Source organism: Excalfactoria chinensis, chromosome 2 (assembly GCF_039878825.1).
Source record: "Excalfactoria chinensis isolate bCotChi1 chromosome 2, bCotChi1.hap2, whole genome shotgun sequence".
In the NCBI taxonomy this organism is placed as follows: Eukaryota; Metazoa; Chordata; class Aves; order Galliformes; family Phasianidae; genus Excalfactoria; species Excalfactoria chinensis.
In genome coordinates this window covers 127,164,290-127,179,269 of record NC_092826.1, presented here as the reverse complement: position 1 = coordinate 127,179,269, position 14,980 = coordinate 127,164,290, and the positions used below count along the sequence as shown (strand labels likewise).

Genomic DNA, 14,980 nt, shown 5'->3' with positions numbered 1-14,980 from the left:
AATTTAATTGCAGTTGGTCTGTAACCTAGGCCATACAAGCTAGCAAGACAGTGTGACAATTGCCATCAAATGTACAAGATCTGTTTTTTTTTGCTAATTAAATTCCTATGTAATTAAAGTGTGCTGTGTCTGTACCCATGGAGTAGCTCCAGCTTGAAATGTTGCAGGAAAAACTTCTTTACAGAAAGGGTTGTTAAGCACTGGAATAGGCTCCCCAGGGAGGTGGTTGAGTCACCATCCCTGGATGTGTTTAAAACCATTTGGATGTGGTGCTCAGGGACATGATTTAGCAGAGGGTTGTTAGTTAGGGTACTATGGTTAGGTTGTGGTTGGACTCAATGATCTCTATGGTCTTTTCCAACCTGAGAGATTCTATGATTCTGTGATTCTCTCTGTACGGCATTGTGCAACTTTGGAAATGATATGGTTGGTTTTAAAAGCAGATATTACTGTGCATTGATAAATATGCAAGTCAGACCTCTGGGAAGTCCTGCTATGAGGCCACATATAGCCTGGGGATAGAGCTGCAGGCAGAGCAATCTCCCTATCTCCTGCCTCTCTATCTGCTGGCATATAATCACAGATTTGAGGTTTGGAGAGTTGAAAAGCCAGGACTTGTTCATGATGAAGAGATTTGTAAAGTGAATCTAGGTTTGGAAAGTGAAAAAAAAAAATTGACAACAGAGAGCTGAGGCAGTGCTGGGATGAGTGGAAATGGAGACTGTAGAAATTTTGGTTTTGCTTCCCTTACAGTCTTTGCTATCATGCAAGGAAATGGGGATGTTGGTGAAGAAAGGGGTAAAGGTTTGTTTGTAGAGGACCATAGGTTCACAACAAGAATAAGGAGTACGTAGCAGTGCCAACCAAGGAGGAGTGTAAGATGGATAGAGGTGTGAAACAAGGAACAACAAGGTAGAGTTGGGACAGCAAGGGCTGAGAGGAACCTTTCCTTTTGGAAGGAATGAAATGGGGAAATGAAAACAGAACTGTTAGGAAGCGTGTCCTGAGCAAGAAGTCGCACACTGAGCTGATGGCAGGGCAACATCAGGGCTTGTGAAGGAGGAAAAGAATGATGAGAGTTTCAGTGAAGTGTTCCGGAGCTGGCTGGAATCTGACAGCTGAAAGATGCTGGGCTGGAGAATGGTCAGGGGGAGCTTACAGGGAAGAGAAGACTGCAAGGAGTGCCTGGCATGCTTGAAGTACTAACAGTGCAGATGCCCTGGAAGATGTCACTGCTATTCAGCTTCAACTTTGTTTTCTTTTACAGACTTAGCATCCCACAGCCATTTGGCTTGCAATGATGGCAAATTTCTGGAGGTCAAATGTACATCCTCCCACTAGCTGCTGCCTGTCCGTGTGCAGTGCTGCACTTTTACTGTGCACCTATACATGTAAGGAAGTTCTTTTTACTTATACTCAAGATGCAACTAATAAATTATCACTTAATAAATCCAGACATTTTCTAAAATTGAGCTAAAAGCAGATACTTTTCAGATTGCTCATTAGATGCTTAAATTTAACATTAAAAAAAAGCCTGATATGAATAACATTGATTTATTATTATTATTTGAATAAAGGTATGTCGAGAAAGTGGAGTTCATTCTTCTTTTGCTCTCAGAGGAAAGAAATACATAATGTTTATCTTTTCATTCCTGTTCTCCCTCTCCCAATCTTCTCTTCCATCTAAAATAAAAAATAAATAAATCACTTTTTGACAGAAATTTATTGTAGAAATTTGTGTTGAACAAAGAATAACGGTTTGGAAGATGAAGTAATGCAGAAAAGGTAGGGTAGGCAAACCCTCAGTCTGCTATGAAAGCAAACATAACATAGGGAAGCGTTATAAAATACCCTCCCCAGCCCCCCTCCTTCCCCCTCAGTTTGGCTCTGGAGGTGTAAAAATTGCTGAGTTTGGAAAAATAACGTGTTAATACCATTGGGGATGGTTTTGAATTTGAAATAATTGTATTTGTGTGTTCACCTGTTTCTGAGGATGATTTTTTGGTCACGGCACATTCTTTGAGCCTCGTGACTATGATGTTCAATATATTGCTGACACAAATAGGTTACTCAACTGTGAATAACTCAGTGAAATATTTATTGTTTTATTAAGCATGGCCTTAATATTGTTTTTGTTTCTATTAGTCAGAGATTTTCCATCAGCTTTTGTGGACGTGAAATCAAACTGTATTATAGTATTCACAGGATATCCCAAATTGGAATGGACTCGCAAAGATCATCGAGTCCAACTCCTGGCTCCACACAGGACCACCCAAAAATACAGAATAATAATCCATATTTTAATATCAGATATGTATTTCTAAAATAGGAGTTGTGTGTGTTGGGGGGGGGAGAGGGGGGCTTTGGTACAAAGCATATCGTTGTCTGCTAAGGAGCACTCAATTTTTCAGTGTTTTGGAGTCTTTATAACTTACTTCAGCTTACGTTTGTCAAAAAGATTGTCAAGAAACCATGCCAGAACAAAACTGTTTGTGCAGGTAATTAATGGAGAGGCTGTGGGACTCGCTGACAGGTTTTCTTTTTCTTTTTTTTTTTTCCAGGAAAAGGAATGGTTTGCAGCTAGGGGAAAAGTGTTAAGAGTGCACCCAAACCAGTAACTCAAACCCACAGAGCACCTTTGATGTCAGACATAGCTTAGGTCACATTTTAGTGAATAGCTTTATTAAAGTAGCTTATTAAACTAATATTATTCTGTCACTCGGTACATTTTATTTGCAAAAAATGGAATCTGTTTAAGAGTATCTGACATCAGCTACTCTGATGCTGTTTTAAATTAAACTGATAGCTTTAGAGTATGTATTTAAAGGAATGTGCTCAATTCCAACACTGACGTGTAAATTCTGAGTCTGAGCAGAGCTCAGGAGGTTTTGTTCTTTTTTTTTTCCTTTATATTTTTGGGGGAGGGGAGGAGCTGAACCAGCAGAGGTGCACATTGTGAATGGTTCTGCCACTGTTGCAACTTGCATCTAGTGTTGCTTTTATTGCAGGTAACAAAGCTGTATTTTAATGCTACTTTTGAATTTGGCACAAAAGTGAATCTGGATTACTTACATTCAAGCGATACATAAACATCATCTGTAGCGACAGTGAACAAATCCTCCCCAAAAGATAACATATTTGTCTGATTAATAGCCGTTCGCACTGAGTTTTATAAAGAAATGCCCTCTTCAGATCAGTGCCACTGTGGGCTGGCTAAGCACCACAAGAAAAAATTTCCAGCATCTCTAGTAATATATAACTAATCTCATTTCTGCCCTTTCTCCTCTGAAATCAGGGACTTCCAGTCAAGTGAAGAGGTTTGGAGCAGTAGGAACCACTGGGCTGAAACAAGTCTCCTTCCCAACTGTATTTAGTTTGCATGGAAGGATGTTGTATCAAATAATTGAGAGCTATAGACATGTTTGTCAGAATCATTTAGTTAGCCTTGTATTACAGGTTGAGTAAACAGTTCCTTCTTATGAAGGTTGGCTTTTACCTTTTGGTACTTAAACAGGTAGCTATGTTTGCAGAATGTCTCCTTTGAAAAAGTCTTCCCATAAGTAGAAACCAGAGGTTTCTCTTTTCTGAAGTTTTGGGCATCGTAGTTAAATTCGGAGCTGAAAATTCTGTTTTTATTCTCAAAGTGTGATTGTATCTAAAATCCCCATAGTGTAAGCTAAATGTTTGCATAAGCTAAGCAAAATAGGAGACACTAACGTAGTACCCTAAAATATTACGCAGAATCTCCACATTCATCTGGTGGATGAGGAGGGATGTGATGGTATTGATAAGACGTCAGTCAAGGCAGTTGTTGTCCTTTTCAGTTTGGGACACAGTTGGAAGTCACAGGCACTTGTGCTCAATGCAATGCTTTGGGTTGACCTTTTGTGGGCTCCTGCTGATGATGTGCTGATGCTGCCTGTAGAGACAGCTGACCAGCTTTGGAGGGCAGCTGAAAGCTGCAGCTGATTCTAGAAGACTGTCAAAGACCCTCTGATGGAGTGGGTGGAAGCTTTGTCAGTAAGGATTAAGGATTCAGGAGACCTCATTTCATCTTCCAGAAGAGTAGACCACCATTCTCAATTAATATTTTGTCTACCAAAGCAGATTTACTTTTCCCTCAGTCTAGAAAACCTCCTTCGGCAATTTCCTGTGCTGAGTAAGTTTAGGAGATTTGTATACATGCCCCTAGTTATGCAATTACTGGAGGCCCCACAATGAGTGCAAGACCAAATGGCTGTCAAATTTCCTGTCTCTGCATGAAATCCCTATCTGGTGGTTCAAATACCATTTGCAGGCATGCTGTTTTAGTTCTGGAAATGAGGGTTACAGTCTTCATAACTGTAGCATCCTTTAGAAGAACAGGCCGAGTGGGTTTCTTATATCAAACAACCTGTTTTTTATGGTTTTTTTCCTTGATTTAGAATATTATTAGGTTCTGTCTTAAGTCAACTTAAATAATGAACCTGCCTCTAAAATGTGAAGGAAATCTATTTTTACTCATTATAGTGCCAAAATATTAAGTAACTTGTAAGGCAGACTTTCAGACAGAAATATTTTGCAGTTTATTAAGGTTTGGGTGAGGAATTGAACATAAACCCAAGTCTTGATAAGTGTTGTCTGCGAAGGCCTGATGCTACCTATAAAGCTGGATTCGAATGGGTTTTCCTACCTAAATAATGTGACTAAAATTAAGTGTGCCTGTGGCTAACGGACTCACTTCCATACAAAGGCAACAGATGAGCTCAAGCAGAGGCAGCACGTGGGTCTGCTCACCTTAGTGCTTGTGCACATCTCCCTTTGGTCTCATCTTCCTTCCCGTGTGTAATGCAGGTGGTGGGGAGCAGGATTTATCCCCTCCCTTTTGTATCTCAGTAAGGGGCCTCTTATTTGTGTGAGACGCAGGAAAACCGTTCCCTTGGAGAGCTGTAGTCGTAGGGCTGTGTGTTGTGAAGGCGTCCCCAGGAGCTGTTTCTAACCCGGGCGTTTAGCACCGCCATTCCTTACACTGCCGTAAGGAGCTCGGCGGGCGAAGCGCGCCTGGCTTGGTTAACGCGCTCGTGTTGTGTCCGAGAGCTATCTGAAGGCGAGGGGAACGTGTTTTTATAGAGGTGAATTTTTTGGAAGCCTTTAGTTGAACTGCAGCTAGGAACGCCTTTCCTATAGGAGTCCGAATAGGCGCGGAACGGAACGCTTTCCCACCTTCCGCCGCTGCCTTCAGAAGCCGCCGCCTCGGCTCTCGGCTCCCCGGGTCTTGCCGAGGCTGGAGCCGCGGCGCCGTGGGGCCGCGAGGTGGCAGCAGCGCCGCGGGACGGCCGGGCGGGAGCCGCCGCTCCTGGCTCACTGTTTCCACGCGGTGGCTGCCAGAAGAATCTGATACAGTGTGATATATAGAAGCAAGGTACGAGTGGAATAATGAAATTTCAAAAATAAGCCCTTTTTAGAGGCTGGTCGTAACGGTCCTGTTGGGTATTGTAAATGCCTCAGGTGCACTTGATACTGCTGTTACGTTCCTGGCTTTTGGTCCTAATTTTTATGGAAAGATGGATTGAACTTCAATTTAAGAATATTCGGTAATCCCTCTCAGGACATACTGTAACAGCTGGTATTGCTGTGTTGCAGCAAATCGATTCCATACAGCAGCCAGCAGAAACTTCCAAAGCATTTGGAACAAAGCGAGCCAAAGAAAATAACATCATCGCTGCAAAAATGTGCCTTAATTTGCAAGTTAGAAAAAAAAAAAAAAAAAAGCCCCCTTCCATTCCAGCAAAATATTAAGCATTTTACTGGTAAGGATTTCATCAGGTCATTTATTTTTCATTAATATATATTTAGGATCTGGAGGGAATAACTTTATGCGATATATAAGTTTCTTAAATAATAAGAAACTTGAATTCTTTTAATAGTGAATGATTTACCATGAAATAAAGAAAAATCAGGAGTAGATTGAGTTCAGAATACATGACATGTATATTGAGCTGCTCCGCTTTCCACACTGCGTGGCGAGTAGTTTTTGAGGAACCCACAGTTCTAATAAATAATCAGCATTAAGGAGAATTCTTTACACATTTACGTGTTGTTCCCGTTGTTTTTATTGCCTTTTTTTTCCCTTTATTTCCATATACAAAAGTCCCTCAAACTGCATATAAATGAAGGACGTCCCATTAATAGGAGATCCCTTTGTTTGAACAAGTTTCTTGCACACACGAGCACTGAAAGCGCTCCCATCCGTCCCTGTGGCTGTAGCTGTGTGCTGCTCCGGAGGCTGAACGTGAGCTCGGGGCAGGAGTTCTCCTTTATGGTTCTTGTATGTGGTCAAAAGAAAACAAGCAGAATTAGTTCAAACCGAGTATGTTCTTTCTTAATTTGTACAGTGTGTCCTTGGCTGTGATGCCTCTCTTTTTTCTTTTTTTTTTTTTCTCCTTTTGAGCTGCACCCAGTCTAGCTTTGCAGATAGATTTGTTTCTTACAGCTCTGTCATCATAAGTTGGTCTATTGCTCTGAAGCACTTCCTTATCTCTGCTTTAAATTTTATTCCAGCTGATAGACTTTGTACTGATTTGATGGACAAGGAGGTGTTTTTTGTTGTTGTTGTTGTTTGTTGTTTTTTTGGTTTTTTTTTTTGAAAATGCAGCTTTTTTAGTGAAAGCTTTTTTTCATTACCCCAACCTCCTGTAACCAACGCAAACAAAAAGCACAACCGCAGTCACCCCTATAAGAGACGACAGGTAATCGAATCCGTTTAGTTGCAGAAGTTGTTATCTGAGGCTGTCAGTCTCACTTTGCTCACCGCCTTAAAACAGACAGGCAAACAGGTTCGCTCTGGTTTGAAAGCTGACAAAATCATTCTTCAGATGAATGCTTAGGGGGAACTGAAAAAAAAACAACAAAACACCCTTAAAAAACCCTTCCAGTTGTTGAAACAACAGGCTTACTCCTGTGGGCAAGTTAACAACTAACTTGTATCTTCATAATAGATTGAAAACTTCATATAAGTGAGAAGGAGTGGATGGCCCTCGCTGTGCTGCAGGGCTTTCAGTAATGTGGGGATTCCTTTTTTTTTTCTTTGAAAAAGAAATGTTGCACAGCATGCAGTGTTTACAGCACCTGTGTGTTACTCCTCTGTGAGGCTGTTGCCAACTACAAATGTGTCCAAAATATGCACTTTCCCAGCCAATGTGACTTCAAAAGTCATTCCTATTAATATGGATATGTTTAGAAATTAAATAAAAACTAAAAGGAAAACAGCAACAAAATGCTCTCCTGTTTGTTTATGTTCTTCTGCTGGAGCAGAGCTGTGCTGGCTTCTTTCTTCAAGGGCACTTTTTCTTTTCTGAAATCTGGAGAAAAAAAACTTATTTTCTGTAAGCTTCTGCTTCTCTCTCTCCCTTCTTCCTCCCTGCAAACACCTCGGCCTCTGCCCTGCTCTAGGTAAACATTTCCAGACTTGACTTGTGAAAAGAATTTCATAGTTTCTCTTCCAGTTTCATATTTTAACATACCTGAATTTAAATACGTGCACTTATATTTGAAATTGATTCGTACTTTCCTTATGTTCGCTCTGAGTTTTCCTTGAGAACTGTTTGAAGACCCAAGTTTAGTGTCTCCAGGCTTGTGCAATAATTAAACAAGTATCTTTTTTGTTTGTTTGTTTTAAAAATGTGACTTTGTGGTAATGAATTAAAGGAAAGAATCCTTATATGGTTAGCATGAGAATGGCTCCATAAATCAAGCTGCTGTTTCCCCTGGATAAGTGCTCGCTCCGTTCCTGGCTTTTATAATTTCATTTAAAATTTAGTTTATATTTCTAGATTAAGATCTGCCATGTATTTTGTATTTGCAAATCAACTCAATGGTGTTGAAAAGAAGTTGAATAGAAACAGGCAATAAATGAACACCTATGCAATAAATATATATATATATACATATATATATTTCTGGGTGAAGTAGTAATAAAATTAACAATGACTGAAATTATTCACTGCTGCTGTTTTTAAAAGGTGCTTTCTTTCCAAATCCCTGATGCACTGCGTGTAGTTTAAATGAGAGAAACGTGTGAAGATGCTTTCACAGTGGAATGCAATTATAGACTAGACTGAAAAAAGGAAAACTTCTTTCACCTGTGGAAATAATCTTAGCAGTCATATATAGGTGCAAAAAGCTTGTTGGTTATGTGAGACTTAGCTTAAATCAAAAGCTTCCTTGGTGATAAAGTTTGTAGTCGATCAGCAGCAGTAATTTGCAGTTTAACAAAGTTCTTAATTGCGGAATTCTGTTTCTGATCTTTCTAGGAGAAACGAGGAGATCGCATAAATCTTAGTAGACACGTTGGCTGCAAGCAGTTAAACCGAAATTAACTTCTGCCTTCTGGCCGCAGAGTGCGAGTTTGACATTCGTGTGTGATATTCTGCAGAATAAATCATGCCAGCGTTATCAACTGGATCTGGAAGTGACACAGGTATGCAAGCCAAGGAGGACTGCACGTTTCCTCCAGAGCTTATTTGTTAAGTCTACAGTCTCTCTTTCAAGAAATCATCAAATAATGTAATTAATTATGGTCTCAACAGATGCTTAAATTAGCACTTCGAGCATAACCTTTTCTTCCTGAAGTGAATGTAGGCAGATGAAACATCACAGTATGACTTTTTTTTTTTTTTTTTTTTTTTTTACTAATAACTTTCATAAATCCCACCATTTTCTTCTCCCTGTCTCCAGCCCCCAGTACTGTATGTGGATCTGAAGAATTTGGATTCACCCTGGAGTGATTCCTACAATGTTAACTTAAAAAAGGAGGAGGAAAAAAGATGATGATATCATACATGCCTTAATATTTGCAGCAGTCTAGACTATCCCCTCTGCGAGTTACTTATCAGTGGAGTTATTTCTGAACACAGACTACTTAGTTCTGACACTTCTTTAACAAATTAGGAGAAGAAAAATACTGTCTCAAGTTCTCTTCCTTCCCTTGCCGTCCACACTGGAGTCTCGTTCCTATCACTGAGTGAAGGCGGTGGGAGTGCAGAAGTAATTTTCCATAGTTTTAACCTTCTTTGTAGTAATATTAGGCTATATTCAAAGGTTACATCTCATTTTGCTGTTACGGTTACAGTTTCTCTGCCAATTATTTTTGTCACCATTCTAGGGGCAAAGAAAGTCAGTATTTTTTTCTAAAAGGTGTTTTGTAAATAGGTCGTCCCACTGAGATTACAATAGGGAGGTCACTGCTTGTTATTCTGGATCACGTAGTTTTATGCCCAAGATTTAATAGGATTTCAAAAAGGAAGAGGGAGATTTCAACTCAGGAATCCAAAAACAGTGTAAGGAACTGCATTTGATTATTATTTTAAATAGACCAAATAGTTCACTGCACTATTCTTTTCCTCATACTTCGGGTCCACATAAGATTTCTGCTAGCTGAAAAGGTGAATTTTAAGAGGCCTTTTGTTAGTGGTTTTTCTTTTTTTTTTCTCCTTCTTAACCATTTAAAGATCCCTTCCAACCCAAACCATTCTATGATTCTGCGATTTGGAATGAGGTTTTATTGGCTTTCCTACGCTCTGTCCCACTTGCTGTGTTTGAGAGATCTGACTACCATCTCCCCAGACTCTACCTCTACCTACCCCACTTTTCCTTTCTTTCCCCTATGGAAATACATGCTTCACCTCTGTGGCTGTTGAAGCTGTTTAGTTACTCTAACTGACTTTTGAAAGATGTTAGCTCTATCCTGGGCTAATTTTCCACTGTGGATCTTTGCTTCCTTTATCGTGAAAACTTTTGTGCCCTTCCAAAATCCGCCGTATTATTATGTTTTTAAATATTATGTGACCGAATACTTCCTGATGTTTCAAGACAATTTTGAGATGAATGGTAGGGGGGAATGTGTGATGACTGGTGCTTGGTGCTAATGATATTTCTGGGTTTATTGTTTAAAGAATGTTAATATGCCTAAAAATATTAGTAATGGGCATACGCTCAGGAAAAGAAATGGAAAACTACTTCAGCAAATGGAAAAAACAAATCCTAATTTTAAAATTGTGTGTTAGTGTCCCTAAAAACAATGTTCTATTATGCTGCTTGATGCATATGATTCTCCAAATACACCTTATTTTTTATCACACACCCTAATTAATGAGCTTCACATTCATTTCAGTTCCCAGGAAATCTGTAACAGTAAAGTGTGCTATGCATCATTTGCATCTTGCTGCTTAAGTAATACAGATTGCTTATTAAACCCAGTTGGTTTTCAGCTGCAAGGTATAAATTGTTTCTTTAAGTAAACATTTGCTTTTGGAAGGGAAAGAGAATTATTTTTCTGTATTTCTACTTCCTTTACTGCTTCTCCTGAAGGGTGATGACAAATGTTCAAGTAATCTTTTCTAATGCATCAAACCATGGTCTCTATCCTCATTGTAATACAAGTGGCTTTTAATTTGCAGCATGATCCACCTCAGAGGTATTTTTCTGCTCTTAGTCTCTGATTAATAAACTGAGATGAAAGACAAAAAGAAGAAAATGGGAGGAGCAGTTCTTACCTTTGTTGTTCTCCATTGGAAGGTGGCAGACCACCTTTCCTCTTGCCCTTCCGTTCTGGCTGCATAAACTGATGGTGGCTGTGTGTGTTCCTGCAGAGGAGTTAGCAGGTTAATTGATGGGGGCCTAACAAATGTGCCTCTAGGGTAGGGGAGCAGCTTCATTTAGTCTACCTGCTAAGGCTGTGTTTTGTTAACACATTCAAACAAGACTCCAACCTAGTTTATTTTTGTATTTGCTCTCATCTGGTGAAGAAAAAGTGAACTGGGATTTGAAAATGAGCGAAAGAGTTCTATTGAGAATTAATAAAAGAGAAATGCAAAGAACAGAAAGTTTGCAAGTTGTGGACTGTTTGAAATTTGTTTTGTTTTAATATTCTTAGACATCAGACCATTGTTCATGATGGCAACATTTGATGCAACTAAATGTTGATCCATTTATGGTAATTTTGCTTAGCTTTTACTTTGTCAGCAGGCAAACCAGATTTGTGTAGCTTGCTTCCATCTAAAACGTTATAAAATCTTTAAATGAAAAACATTCTTATGAGTTACAGGCTTATGTTTGTGCACATGTGGGTGTATGTACACATAATATACCGCTTTTCAACTTGTTGACAACATACGAGCAATCCTAGTCCTCTGTTAAGGCTTGTTGTCCCATCAGTGTTGGCTCCAAGTTGTGTTAATGCAAGTGCCTTGACTGGAGGGCTGAGCTCCTGCATGTGGCTGCGTCTGAAGCTTTACCATTTTCTGTGTTCTGAACATTTATTTGAACCCAGTGCGCGAGGCTATTTCATAGAGTTTAAAGGCTGAGAAGAAGGGTCTTCTGCCGGTGAAGCATTTCTGACATCTAGCTTTAGCTTACAAATTTAGGGAGATTCAAGGTTGCTATCCTGGCTTCACCATAGTTGATGTCATCTTCATGGCTGACTTTTGTGGAGCCAAGATGACATCACTACACTCTGTGAAGTGTTTTAGTGTGAAAAACATTGTGAAGTTGTTGCAGATTTCTTTCCTCACAACCCTACACTGAGCTTGTTCTGCTGACATTTAAAAATACTTTCTCTGTTTGTCCTTTTTAACTAGCACAGGATGGTGCAAAGCAGTCTTCATGTTACTGATTCATGTGTTGTCAGTGGGAAAATCACAAGTAATGGCCAAGTTTGGTCCCCAAGTAAAACTGGGTGATTGCGCAAGTGTAATGAAAGTCAGAAGCAGTTCTTGAATTTGAATATTTTGAGTTATAGACAGTAAAAATGTGCATGGCTTACATTAACTCCTTCTTGAGTACATATAAGAAGGTAATGCTGTGCCAGATAGAGGCTTTTTTCGATGTTATAGGCATATAAAACTGAATACACATTAGCTTTTTAAATGGAGAAAAACCACGTTTGTTGCAAACCAAGTCATAAATTCAGCTGGCTTTAAAATACTCTTTTATTTTGGGGGTGTTTTGTCTTGTAATAATGCAAAATACAGCTATGAAACTTGCTTGAAATTTTTGAAGCAACATATCCTATGGCTCTTCAATAATTATCAGGACTTCTGTCTAGAGCTGCATACCATTGGTGTGGATGTAGTGAATGCCAGTACAAATATTTTGCTAAAACATGACGGTGATATGACAGCCCCATCATCTATGTGGGCTGTCTGCCAGCAAAGGGGGAGCTGCAAGCAGTGTGAAGTTCAAAGTTGTTTTTCTAATCACCTGAACACTGAAAGATGCTATCCTTGCTTTGCCCGTTTTGGTGTGGATGTGTTCCCTTTATCTACAACTAATACACTTTACTAAGCTTGCAAGTTTCAACATAGTTTTTCCTAAGAATGCTTGATAATGAAAAGGATAAAAAGGCAGATAGGGGGAAGAAACAGTGATGACAGTGGAGTAGTTGGTGGAGCCAAGAGGGTGCATGAGAAATGCTTGTGGGGGCAGAGGGCAAATGAAGCTGGAGTAGCAGAGAATTTCAGCCTTTTCAGCCAGTTGTTTGCTGAAGGAGGGAGCTAGAAATCAGGGACTTCTATTTTTACAGATCATTTAAAAAATGTAGTGAAACAGTAGCAAAGATCTGGATTCGTTGTTATGAGATGAAGAGAAAGAGAATTCAAGAGAATGATGGGGGAAAGATTTCTGGGAGTAGTGGTTCCATTGGTGGCTGCCAGGTGAAGGCTTGCGAGGCGATGGAGCCCTGGCCTGAGCTGCCTCGGTGCTGTCGTGCTGCATTGCGAGCAGTGGGAGCAGGGGCTCTGTGTGCCACTCAGAGCTGTGTCTGCACTGGGATTGCAAGGCTACTGAAATTCTCACCTCGTCGAAACGCACAGATACAGCGAGATCTGTATGAAAGCCGATACTCTGGCTGAGGCAGGACTTACACTGAATTAATAAATAGAGCTTGTATTTTATCATGTTTTCTTGAGAACTCCCCATCTCCAGCTGCCAGAGGCATTAACTGGCTCGTAGGCTAACGCTAATGTGAAAGATGTGGGAAACACTGAGGCGTATGGCTAGCTTTAATTGCTCTCAGATTTTTAAAAATATAAATTTCTGGTGTTGGGAAAAGGGTATTTATTTTGATTTCAACATATTTATGGTGAGTGTTGGAAAACTTGTTCAAAGTAGAATTAAATTTCTCTAAACTCTTCTGGTTTGGATTAATGCTTTAAGCCAGGCTGATTCAGCAGTATGGAATCAGAAAATGTGTGCAGATATATTTACTGGTGGGAAACTCTTTAAAATGTTACAGTTGTTGGATGCAAATTTAACTTCAAATTCAAATGGTCTGTCAGCATGAACTTACACTTCTTTTTTTTCTTGGTGCTCAGTGTGAAATTTTGTGGCAAATGTGAAAGTATGGCAGTGTATATTGTTTCTAACCAAAGGCTTAAATGTATAGCTACTCTGGTTGGATGGAAGCTGTTATTACACAAATGGTTGACAGTTCCTGCTTCTGTCAGACATCCTTTGACAGGAGCAGGCGGTGATGTTGTAACACACAAGTGTAACTGTGCTGGGATCCTGCTCGGCTAGCAGAGTGTATCGTATGTTTTTACTGTCAGATGAAAGGTTCTGTGGCTTCTCAGCCCAACATTAGGTCAAGTATTGCTTGTTTTAATAAAACTGAAGCTGTTCATCTGAAGGAAATTTAGTACTGCTTTCAGGTAGTGAGAAACTTCGCTGCTAACAGTGGTAAGTTGCTATTGTGGAACATGAGTTCATATATTATTTTGGTCTTAAAATAACATATTTGCTAAACACGAAACCCACACCTCAATGCAGTATAGGAATGCAAAGGGTAAAACACAAAGTGTAACCACTCTTAGTTGCCTTTTATAAAATTACCTTTGATGCAACAGAGATGTTGTACTTAACTCCTTAAAGCTTTTGGTATTTCTGTATTGTTCCATAGATTTCTCTATCAGAATTTGTGGGCATGTGCATGTGTATATGACTGATGGGATGGTGTAATTTGTTTTGTATGCTAAGCACAGAACTCAGTCACACAGTGAGATATAGCGCTGAAAGGATACAGCTACTTTAAAGCCTGTTTTGGGCATCGGTGCTGCCATCTCTTTTGTGGAGATTACAGGATGTTTTCTTCCACTCTTAAGACACAGAATGAAAGGCTGAGATATACAGTAGTCAAACGGTGCTTCCAGAATTTTTAGGTACAACTAAAACCAGTCAAACAGACTCAGCTTCTATTGCTGGAAGTCTTTCTTCAGTCTCTTAATGAGATATCGTAGCTTCCTTCTGCGGATGTGAAATGCCACGTTTAGTATGCCTTGCAAACTGTGAAGAAAGAGTTAAACATACCGAGCGTGCCCGGCGATTCTTTTCTGACATTCTAGCACTGGAATGAGTTCTTTCCTCAGTGCCTGCCAGATACTTGCTATTGCCTCCTCTAGTGTTGATGAAGATCTAGATATAAATACTTAAGACTCCCCAGGCTGACGTCTGCACAAAGGACCAGTCAGTTAGTCAAGGTTATTCAAGGTGTCACAGTATGCGGGCTTCTTTGGAGCGGCCAAGAGTATCTGAAAACATACATGTCAGATCTTTGTACGAGCTTTCCACAAACTGCCTATTAATTTGTGCTTGATAGGTCACTTTAAATCAGTTATACATTTGTGTTATTCTTGCAGAAAATAGTCCTTCTGTAAGCTCATGAAAGTCATTTTATGATTTTTGAAAGTATCCCTGTTGATACAGCGCCTCGCAATTATATCTTGAGTTTCAGTTTTGAAATAGATCTCAGGAGCTATACAAGCAAGAACTTGGTATTACTCTGTATGAATGCAAGAAGGGATCAACTGTTTAACTCGAATCAGAATGCACTGGTATGTGGTATGCTAAATCTGAAATACACATGTTGAGACAAATCCTTAAAGACCAATAACTGTTTCAAACAACTGCGGATTCTTTAGCTCCCGTAGCCAAGTTCCAAAACTAAAGA

General features: G+C 39.7%; 1 protein-coding gene across 1 annotated transcript in view; it reads left to right on the top strand.

Moving 5' to 3' along the window:
• The window catches only part of MPP7 (MAGUK p55 scaffold protein 7), a 144,300-nt gene that overhangs the window by 38,612 nt on the left and 90,708 nt on the right, over nucleotides 1–14,980 (top strand). The window contains exon 4 of the mRNA XM_072329434.1: nucleotides 8,292–8,458. Coding sequence (XP_072185535.1) covers nucleotides 8,422–8,458 — 37 coding nt within the window. The 5' untranslated portion in view covers nucleotides 8,292–8,421. The remainder of the gene's footprint in view (nucleotides 1–8,291; nucleotides 8,459–14,980) is intronic.